Genomic DNA, 11,514 nt, shown 5'->3' with positions numbered 1-11,514 from the left:
CAAACTAAAAAATTTCTGCACAGCAAAGGAAACAAACAACAAGATGAAAAGCAACCTATGGAATGGGAGAAAATATTTGCTAACTATATATCTGATAAAGGGTTAATCTCCAAAACGTATAAAGAACTTCTAAAACTCTATATAGTTAAAAAGCTAATTTAAAAATGGGCAAAGGACTTGAACAGACATTTCTCCAAAGAAGACATACAAATGGCCAACGAGTATATGAAAAGATGCTCAACATCATTAATCATCAGGGAGATACAAGACAAAACCACATTGATGTATCACTTTATATCTGTTAGGATGGCCATTATTAAAAAACCCCAAAAGATAACAAGTGTGGAGACACTAGAAGAGTTGCACACTGTTAGTGAGAATGTAAAATGATGAAGCCACTATGAAAAACACTACAGAGATTCTTGAAAAAGAATTAAAATTAGGACTACTATGTGTACCAGCAATCCCACTTTTGGGTATATTTCCAAAAGAATTGAAATCAGGATCTCGCAGAGATACCTGCATTCCCACGTTCATTGCAGCACTATTCACAATAGCCAAGACATGGAAGTAACTCAGATGTCCTTCAATGAATGAATGGATTTTAAAATGTGATACACACACACATACACATTTAGATAGATAGATAAAATAGATACACAGTGGAATATTATTTAGCCTTTAAAAGGAAGGAAATCCTGCCATTTGCAAAAACATGGATGAACCTAGAGGACATTATTTATTTATTTTTAAAATTTATTTATTTATTTATTTATTTATGGCTGTGTTGGGTTTTCGTTTCTGTGCGAGGGCTTTCTCTAGTTGTGGCAAGCGGGGGCCACTCTTCATCGCCGTGTGCGGGCCTCTCACTATCGCGGCTTCTCTTGTTGCGGAGCACAGGCTCCAGACGTGCAGGCTCAGTAATTGTGGTTCACGGGCCCAGTTGCTCCACAGCATGTGGGATCTTCCCAGACCAGGGCTCGAACCAGTGTCCCCTGCACTGGCAGGCAGATTCTCAACCACTGCGCCACCAGGGAAGCCCTAGAGGACATTATATTAAGTGAAATAAGTCAAACTCAGAAAGACAAATGCTGCATGATTTCACTTATATGTGAATCCAATTAGTCAAACTCATAGAAGCAGAAAATAGAATGGTGGTTGCCAGGGACTGGGGGAAGGGGGAAATGGGGTGAAGTTGGTCAAAGGGTACAAAGTTTCAATTATGCAGGATGAATAAATTCTTCAGATTTAACATACAGCATGGTAATGACAGTTAACAACACTGTATTGAATACTTGAAATTTGCTAAAAGGGTAGATCTTAAATGAAGTTTTTTCATCACACACACACACACAAATGGTAACTATGTGGAAGTGATAGATATATTAATTAGCTTGTTGTAGTGATCATTTCACAATGTATATGTATCAAACCACTAAGTTGTACACCTTAAACATATACAATGCTTGTATGTCAATTACACCTCAAAAGAGCTGTTTAAGAAAAAATAAGATTGGGCTTCCTGGTAACACAGTGGTTAAGAATCCGCCTGCCAAGGCAGGGGATACGGGTTCGAGCCCTGGCCCGGGAAGATCCCACGTGCCCCGGAGTAACTAAGCCCGTGCGCCACAACTACTGAGCCTGCGCTCTAGAGCCCGCGAGCCACAACTACTGAAGCCCATGTGCCACAACTACTGAAGCCTGTGCGCCTAGAGCCCATGCTCCGCAACAAGAGAAGCCACCTCAGTGAGAAGCCTGTGTACCTCAATGAAGAGTAGCCCACGCTCACCACAACTAGAGAAAGCCCACACGCAGCAACGAAGACCCAATGCAGCCAAAAATAAAATAAAATAATAAAAAAGATTGTCTCCTATAAGTTGCGCTCAGAGATAGATTGCAACACATGTATCCAACCCCAACAACACAAAACGCTAAATGAAAACTCGTGGGATACTTTTTCCCACTCTTAGAGAAGAAGGAAGGAATGAGATCTGGCCTATAGCCTCCTCTATTGGAAACGCCTAGAAAGTCTGAGTTTCCTAGTAATAATGAGTTGATTTCTCTCTACCAGTAATTCCCAGCTCTGGCTGCACAGTAGAATCACCTAGGGAGCTTTTAAAATATCGACGACTGGCCCTACCACAGACCAAATAAATCAGAATTTCTTGGGGATGAGGTTTGGGCATAGAATCTTTTTTGGTATCGTTTATTAGTGTGTGTGTGTGTGTGTGTGTGTGTGTGTGTGTATGTGTGTGTGTGTTTACAGCTTTATTGGGGTATATATGGCTACAGTAAACTGTACATATTGAAAGTGTGACAAGTTTTGATGTAAATATACATTTGTGAATCCGTCACCACAATCAAGATAACAAATATTTCTATCATCTTCCAAAATTTCTTTTTGTACTCTCATATCCCATCCCTCCATCCATACCCTCCCCAGGGAACGATGAATCTGCTTTTGGTGACTATTTGTAAGATTATATTTTTCAAATATTTTCTTCATTTTTTCAATTGCGTTTTTTGTCTTCTAATTATTGAGATATGAGAGTTTCTTATATATCCTGGATACAAGTCTTTGTTGGATATGTTTTGCAAATATTTGCTCCCAGTCTGTGGCTAGCCTTTACTTCTCTTAACATTATCTTTCAAAGAAAAGAAAATTTTCATTTTGATGAAGTCCAGTTTATCAATTTTTATTCTTTTATAGTTTCTGGTTTTTGTGTTTTATTTAAGAAATCTTTGCCTAACAAAAGGTAGCAGAGAAAAAGGAGAAAAAGATTTTCTCCTATGTTTTCTCTTTGAAATTTTTTGGTTTTAGCCTTTGCATTTAGGTCTGTGATCTATTTCAAGTTAAATTTAGAATATGTTATGAGGTGAGAACTGAGTTTCATTTTGGGGGAAGTTTTGTTTTGGGAGGCATGACCAAATAACCCAGTTATTTATTGAAAAGATTATCCTTACCCCATTGAATTGCCTTAGCATCTTTATCAATAATCAATTGGCTATATATGTGTAGGTCTAATTACAGACTCTCTATGCTCTTTCATTGATCTATATGTATATATGTGTGTGTATGTGTGTGTGTGTATATATATATATATATATACATATACACACACACACACATATATATATATCCACTACCCCACTCGATTACTGTCGAGCTTTAAAAAGTCTTGAAATCATGTATTTAAGTCCTCCATTTGGTTCTTTTTTTTTCCTCAAAATTATTTTGGCTACTCTAGCTCTTCTATATTTCCATATAAATTTGTAATTGGCATCCTAGTTTCAAAAACAACAACAAAAATCTGGCTGTGATTTTGATTGGAATTGCATTATTTCTAAAGATCAATTTAGAAAGAACTGACTTTTTTAAAAATAAATTTATTTATTTATTTTTGGCTGTGTTGGGTCTTCATTGCTGCGCACGGGCTTTCTCTAGTTGCGGCAAGTGGGGTCTGCTATTTGTTGTGTTCCCCGGGCTTCTCATTGCAGTGGCTTCTCTTGTTGTGGAACACAGGCTCTAGGCGCGCGGGCTTCAGTAGTTGTGGCTCGCAGGTTTAGTTACTCCACAGCATGTGGTATCCTCCAGGACCAGAGCTCGAACCCGTGTCCCCTGCATTGGCAGGCAGATTCTCAACCACGGCGCCACCAGGGAAGTCCCAGAACTGACATCCTAACAGTATTTTGACTTTCCCAATCCATGAGCATAGTGTATCTCCCTATTTATTTAGGTCCCCCTTTAACACTTCACAGTAATTTTTTTAACATCTTTATTGGAGTATAATTGCTTTACAATGGTGTGTTAGTTTCTGCTTTATAACAAAGTGAATCATCTATACATATACATATATCCCCATATCTCCTCTCTCGTGTTTCCCTCCCACCCTCCCTATCCCACCCCTCTAGGTGGTCACAAAGCACGAAGCTGATCTCCCTGTACTATGCGGCTGCTTCCCACTAGCTATCTATTTTACATTTGGAAGTATATATAAGTCCATGTCGCTCTCTCACTTCGTCCCAGCTTACCCTTCTCCCTCCCCATGTCCTCAAGTCCATTCTCTACATCTGTGTCTTTATTCCTGTCCTGCCCCTAGGTTCTTCATAACCTTTTTTTTTTTTTTTTTTTAGATTCCATATATATGTGTTAGCATACGGTATTTGTCTTTCTCTTTCTGACTTACTTCACTCTGTATGACAGACTCTAGGTCCATCCACCTCACTACAAATAACTCAATTTCATTTCTTTTTATGGCTGAGTAAGATTCCCTTGTATATATGTGCCACATCTTCTTTATCCATTCATCTGTTGATGGATACCTAGGTTGCTTCCATGTCCTAGCTATTGTAAACAGAGCTGCAATGAACATAGGAAAAAATCTGTAAAAATACAAACACATGGAGGCTAAACAATACACTACTTAATAATCAAGAGATCACAGTAATGTTTTGTAGGTTTTGATGTTTCAGTCTTGCACATCTTTGCCAAATTTATCCCTAAGTATTTGATATTATTTGATGTTATAGTAAATGGTATTTTCAATTTCCAAATGTTTGTTTCTAGTGTAGAGAAATACAGTTGATTCTTTTATTATTGACCTTGTAGTAGTGTGGAGATGGTGAGGTACATTGATTAATTTACAAATGTTGAATAACCTTGCATGTTTTGGATGAATCTTAATTAGAACTGATATATCATTTTTTTATTTCGCTAGATTCAAAATATGAATTGGGAAGTATTACCCCCCTTCAAGTTTTTGAAAATGTTTGTGTAGAATTGATATTATTTATTCCTCAAATGTTTGGTAAAATTCACTCTTGAAGCCACGTGAGCCTAGAGTTTTCTCTGTGGGAAGGTTTTTGATGACAAATTAATTTTTTTTTTTGCTGCACCATGCAGCTTATGGGAGTTTAGTTCCCTGACCAGGGATAGAACCCAGGCCCTCAGCAGTGAAAGCATGGAGTCCTAACCACTGGAACGCCAGGGAATTCCCCAAGTTCAAATTTTTAAATAGATAATCTATCACTAATATCTATTTCTTTTTAAGTAGTTTGTCTTTCAAGGACTTTCTCCATTTCACTTAGGTTGTCAAATTTATTGGCATAAAGTTGTTCATAATACTTACATGTTATCCTTTTAATGTCTTTAGGATGTTTAGTAATTTTTTTTTATTGTTCCTGATATTAGTAATTTGGATCTTCTCTTTTTCCTCTAATCAGTTTGACTAGAGTTTTCCCAACACTTATCAATTTTCTCAAAAAGCCAGTCTTCGGCTTCACCAATTCTCCTATTGTTTTTGTTTGTTTGTTTTCTATTTTGTTGATTTCTTCTCAGATATTTTAATTTCCTTTCTTCTGCTCACCTTTGGATTTAATTTGCTCTTCTTTTCTAGTTTCTTAGGATAGAAGCTTAGGTCATTGATTTTATTTATAAATAAATTTATTTATTTTTTAAACTTATTTATTTTTGGTTGTGTTGGGTCTTCATTGCTGCACGCAGGCTTTCTCTAGTTGTGGCGAGTGGGGGCTACTCTTTGTCATGGCGCGCGGGCTTCTCACTGCGGTGGCTTCTCTTGCTGCAGAGCACGGGCTCTAGGTGCGCGGGCTTCAGTAGTTGTGGCACATGGGCTCAGTAGTTGTGGCTCGCGGGCCCTAGAGCACAGGCTCAGTAGTTGTGGCACACGGGCTTAGTTGCTCTGCAGCATGTGGGATCTTCCCCAACCAGGGCTCAAACCCACGTCCCCTGAATTGGCAGATGAGTTCTTAACCACTGCGCCACCAGGGAAGTCCCAGTCATTGATTTTAAATGTTTATACCTTTCTATTGTAAGTGCTACAAATTTCTTTTAAGCACCCCACAACTTTTGACATGTCATGTTTGCATTTTCCTTCAATTCAAAATATTTTCTTAATTCCTGTGACTTCTTTGGTTCATCGGTAATTTAGAAAAGTGTGTTGGGTTTCTAATTATTTGAAGATCTTCAAGATATCCTTCTGTTATTAATTGCTAATTGAATTATGTTGTGGGCAAAGAACATACTTGGTATGATTTGGAAACTTTAAATTTATTGAGACGTGTTTTATGGCCAAATGGTTTATTTTGGTCAAGGTCCCATGTACACTTGAAAATCATGTGTATCATGCATAAGTTGGGTGGAGTGTTCTATAAATGCCAATTAGGTCAAATTGGTTGATAATGTTGATCAAGTCTTCTGTATTTACTGATTTTCTGCCTACTCATTCTTTCAATTATTGAAAGAGAAGAGTTGAAATCTTTAACTGTAATTGTGGATTTGTCTGTTTTTCCTTTCAGTTTGATTAGTGTTGGAGCAAATGGTTTGCTTTTTATTTTAACTTTGCATCTGATTCTAATATGCAGGCAGAATTAAGGAATGTTGCTCTGAAACCAATAGTTCTCAAACTTTAGCACGCATCAGAATTGCTTAGGGGGCTTATTAAAACACAAATTGCTTTTGTTTCTGATTCTATAGTCAGAAGAACCAGAGTTTCTGATTCTATAGGTCTGGAGGAATTTGCACTGCTCACAGTTCCCAGGTGGTGTCAATACTGCTGGTCCACGAGGCCACATTTTAAAAATCACTGATTAAGCCACTTTCTCAACCTCGGTTGCATATTATAATCACCTGAGGAGCCTTAAAAATTATGATACACAGGCTACATCCAGACCAATTAAATTTAGGATCTGCATGGGGAAAGGGGAGTAGTGGGACCCAGGCATCAGTATCCTTTAAGCTCTCCTATGTGACTCTAATAAATAATCAAGACTAAGAATCACTGCTCTATACTAAAGTAATGATCTAGATTGCGCAAGAAAGTCTTTGGGGCTCATTACTAACACTTCATCAATGTCCTCTGAGTAAAAAACACTGTGGAAGTACAGCAAACAACAGGTTTACTTACTGTTAGTGTACTAAGGTAGGAGACTGAGTTTTAGCTCCTCCTCTGCTGCTGTCATCTAACACATTTGTAAAATGAAGCCAATAGTTCTTGACCATTTCTTAGACTATAGAAAGGTTCTGACAACCAATAACATTCTATCTTTCATCATTGGGGAAAAAATTCCATTAACTAAATATATTTAGAAATTAAAACAATCTTTAATGATAGTTATTTTCCATAATTGGGTTTTTATACATAGCTTATTTAGAGAAGAAAAATATCGACTAAAAATTATGCAGGTAAATTTTATCCTACCTAATACTTCCAGGGAAATTCTTGTGTAATAGAGGTATACTCCAAATATCCTTTAACAGCCATTCCAACAGTAAAGTCATGAAATAAGAATCTTTTCAATATTCCATTAACCCTCCCATTTTCCTTCATCATGCACAGGGACTTTGACCAAGAAGAAAAAATTCTGGCAGAAGAATTATGACAAACAGTGCTGACACTGGACTACAGCAATAACACAGTCTTCTGTTTTTCCTCTCCTCTCCCTCTTTTTCTTTTTTAAAAAATTTTCAGAGTAATTATACCCAAATTACAAGTCATGTAATTTTTACAATACTCATCTGAGACAGGCAGAACAGGTATTACTCTCCATATTTTTCAGCTGAGAAAACTAAAGCAGGCAAAGAGAGACTGCACAAGGAACTAGCCTATAACACAGGTTCTTTGACTGCAGGTACAAAATTTTCTCCGACTGAGGGGAAGAAAAAATGGGCATAACTCTAGACAGGAAAACCAGAGATCTTCAGCTTCAGGAGCCACCTTGGAGATTCACTAGGCGAAGGACCATTATGGACAGAAGGGAATATTTAGAGATGAAGTCATCTAATCACAGTCATTTCACAAAAGGGAAATCTGGCTTGCCCTAGGCAGCTAGAAAGTGTGAAAGGTCTCGGATTGACAGGCAGGAGACCTGAGTTCTGGTCTCATTGTGCCACTAAGTTTCAGACCAACCCACTTAGCCATCAACCTACAGACATTTGCAATTGGATGTCCCACAAACATTTCAAACTCAAGTCCAAAATTCTTTCCTCTTCCTCACCCAACCCCCACCTCCTCCATCTCCTGGGATGATCATCTCAATAAAGGGCCCAGGGCAGGATCCTGGGAATCATCCCTCTCCTTCATCTCTCATGTACCCTCAGTTATACCAAATTCTGCAATGAATTTTCAGATCCACCACCTCCTCCTCCTTTCCATTTCTTCTGCCACTGTCTCAGTTCAGGCCCTCACTATCCCTGCCTGGGTTAGGTTACTACTGTTGTCCAATAGGTCTCCTGGCTTCTACTCTTGCCCTGTTTCAATCCATCTGCCACCCCTCCTGCCATCACAGAGGGCTTTCTAAAACAAAAATTGTCTGTCACTGTGCTTTCCATCACCAACTAGACGAAGCCTAAAGTTCCAAGCAGGATACCCCTATCTATTTGTGATTTGGCCTCTGCCTTCTTCTCTCACTTCATCTATCATCACTCATAACTTCAGCCAAGCCCAAGTTTTGCAGTTCCTCCAATGTCACCTTTGGCTTTGACACTAATGGTTCATTCTTCCTGGAAGTCTCCCCCTTCTCCTACCCATTGCCTGGCTAAAATTAACTCAGCCTTCTAGACTCAGCTTAGGTTGAAATTTTTCCTGGCACCCCTTTAAAATGTCCCTTTGATACTCCCATAGCATCTTGTGCAAACAAAAGGGTCACTACTCACCCTGAACTGTTTGCTCACACATCTATGTCCTTCACTAAACCATGAGCTGTGGGATGGCAGGGACAGCATTCTATTCAGTGTTTGGTATTGAATATTCATCCAACAAATATTTGAGGACCAAATTTAAGCCAAATGTTGTAATGGATACAGCAGTGACCAAAGCAAAGATACACCTTTCTATCAAGTGGGAATCTACATCATAAATAAATGATGAGATAAATAAGTAAGAGTGAAAAGTGCTGTGCAGAGAATTAAATCATGTGATATGAAAGTGACTGGGTGGCTACTTTAGATTGGGTATGTCAATAAGTTCCCTCGGGACTTCTCTGGTGGCGCAGTGGTTGAGAATCCGCCTGCAAATGCAGGGGCCACGGGTTCAAGCCCTGGTCTGGGAAGATCCCACATGCTGTGGGGCAACTAAGCTTGTGTGCCACAACTACTGGGCCTGCGCTCTAGAGCCCGTGAGCCACAACTACTGAGTCTATGTGCCACAACTACTGAAGCCCGCGCACCTAGAGCCCGAGTTCTGCAACAAGAGAAGCCACCGCAATGAGAAGCCCACGCACCACAACAAAGAGTAACCCCTGCTCACTGCAACTAGAGAAAGCCCACACGCAGCAACGAAGACCCAATGCAGCCCAAAATTAATTAATTAATTAACTTAAAAAGTAAATAAGTAAGTTCCCTCTGAGGAAGTGACATTTAAGCTGATAAGTGAATGCCAGCGTGCCAGGTATTCAGAGAGAGGAGCGTTCCAGCTGGGAGGACTACCAGTACAAAGGCCGGAAGAACCGAAGGCGGCCCATGTGGCTTGAAACGAGCGTGGGAAAACAGTGAAGATGGGGTCAGAGAAGCAGGCACGGACCATGTTATATAAACTTTGTCCTCCAGAGTAGAGTGTTCCGTTTTTTTAAAAAAAATAAATTTATTTATTTATGGCTGTGTTGGGTTTTTGTTGCAGTGGCAGGCTTCTCATTGCGGTGGCTTCTCTTGTTGCAGAGCACGGGCTCTAGGCGCGTGGGCTTCAGTAGCTCCATGGCTTGTGGGATCTTCTGGGACCAGGGCTCAAACGCCTGTCCCCTGCATTGGCAGGTGGATTCTTAACCACTGGGACACCAGGGAAGTCCCGGAGTAGAGCTTTGATTTTATTCTAAGTGTGGTTGGGAGTGACATGATCTGATTTACATTTTCAAAAAGATCTCTCCAGGACAGCTGTGTGGATAATGGGCTGTGGGGAGTGGAAACGGAAACCAGTTTGGAGGAGAGAAGCAACGGTGGTCTGGGGGTGGTCACTGCGGTTTAGGAGAAGGTGGGCGTTTTGGGGACATACATGTGAGAGAGCCTAGGACGGCTGATGAGCAGGTGAATTAAGACTCAGAGCATGTAGGTTTTTGGCTCGAGCACCTGGGTAGTTGGTGGGGAACTGAACAGGCGCTCCGCCGCTTCTAGGAAGAAGGAGGGCTTGAAAAAGTCCCTTCGCCTGCCCGGACCGGGGAACAGTTCAGGTCACGCAGCTGTAAAGAGACACGCCCAGACCCGCTGCCGGTGCTCGCCAGCGCCGGGAGCCTGAGAGAGCCCGGCGGGCGGCGCGCGCTGACCCAGCCTCCACTTGCCCCGTGGGGGTTTCCGCGGCCTCCGGGCGGGGCCGGAAGAGGAAGTCGGCGCTGCAGTGGCGGCTCCAGCAGCCGCGGCGGCCCCAACCCAACCCCGCTGCCCGCCCCTGTCCGGCCCAGCCACCGAAGCAGCGCCGCGAGGGGACCCCGGAACCCGCCCCGCCTCGCGCCGCCGGGCGCTCACCAGGCAGTCTGATGGGGCTGCAGCAACCGCTGACCCCCGCCGCCGCCGCCGCCCTGCTGTGGGGCTTCCTGCTCCCTCTGGTAAGGGGGACGGGCGGGCGCTCGGGCCTCCCCGGGGCGGGGCCGGGCCCCCCACCTTCCGCCGCCGCTGCTGCTGCCGCCTCACCCCCACTGGCTCCCTGCCGGCCTGCCCTCTCCCGCGCCTACGCGGCCTGCTCTGGGTTTTTGCTTTCATACCCATCCCTGTCCCACTACTCCCTTTTGGTCCAGCCCCCATTCCCGTCCTTTGAAGTCCCGGTACCTACCCCCGAGAAAGCTACCTGCCGAGCCCTTAATACGACTCGGACTTTGGTGCTTCTCCTCTGTAGTTTCACTGTTCCAGGCGTTTTGAATTGACCTTTGAATTTTATTGTCCAGTCTTTCTTACCGCTGCTTAACCCGCACTACCCCCAACCCCGAAAGAAGGAAAAAACGTATACGCGATCCCTGGATGTTTAGCGGTTCAAGGACTGCGCTTTAGTTTAATTGCTCTCATACAGATTTTTTTCTTTCTCTAGTTTCTGTTTCGCCTTAGGGCTCATTTGATTCCATTTTGGGGCTTTCTGGTAACAGTAATAATTTAAAATAATTTCTTAAAGAACACACCAAAGTGTAATTCTTTCAGTGGGTTTTAGTGGGTTTCAATTCTCTGCCTAGTTTAAAGGGGAGGAGAGCCGGTTAAGTAACAGTAACAAATATGTGTACACAAGTTTGTTTTCGTAATTAGAGAAAAGTAATAATGTCTTAAAATTCAACACCAAGCAGAAGGTTCAGTGAATGGGTGATAAGGACGCCAGTGTTCAGTTTTTGTTTCTTGTAAATTTCACTTAGGGAGTTTCAGGTTGGAAACTTTTATGAGCTTTATACAGAATTGGTATGGTGTATGCCTGTCTAGTTCTTTCCATTAGAATGTGTAACTTCTCTGAAAGAGTATATTTTGCTTACTCTCCAGTTTAAATGATTACTACCAGTGAATATATTCAATATGAAAGTGTTTTTAACATTTAT

The 11,514-nt window shown here is 41.5% G+C and overlaps 1 protein-coding gene and 1 long non-coding RNA gene across 2 annotated transcripts in view; one reads left to right on the top strand and one right to left on the bottom strand.

Annotated features, from left to right (window-relative positions):
* Positions 1–755: 755 nt before the first annotated feature.
* LOC137229282 (uncharacterized) lies at positions 756–10,708 on the bottom strand. The gene is made up of 2 exons (XR_010945618.1): positions 10,469–10,708; positions 756–1,041 (listed from the first exon to the last, which is right to left on the bottom strand). It is a non-coding gene; the product is annotated as an uncharacterized lncRNA (long non-coding RNA).
* SPPL2A (signal peptide peptidase like 2A) overlaps positions 10,329–11,514 on the top strand; it is a 52,691-nt gene continuing 51,505 nt past the window's right edge. Inside the window, exon 1 of the mRNA XM_067746923.1 lies at positions 10,329–10,548. Coding sequence (XP_067603024.1) covers positions 10,480–10,548 — 69 coding nt within the window. The 5' untranslated portion in view covers positions 10,329–10,479. The remainder of the gene's footprint in view (positions 10,549–11,514) is intronic.

Source organism: Pseudorca crassidens, chromosome 1 (assembly GCF_039906515.1).
Source record: "Pseudorca crassidens isolate mPseCra1 chromosome 1, mPseCra1.hap1, whole genome shotgun sequence".
In the NCBI taxonomy this organism is placed as follows: Eukaryota; Metazoa; Chordata; class Mammalia; order Artiodactyla; family Delphinidae; genus Pseudorca; species Pseudorca crassidens.
This window is presented reverse-complemented; position numbering and strand designations above follow the sequence as displayed.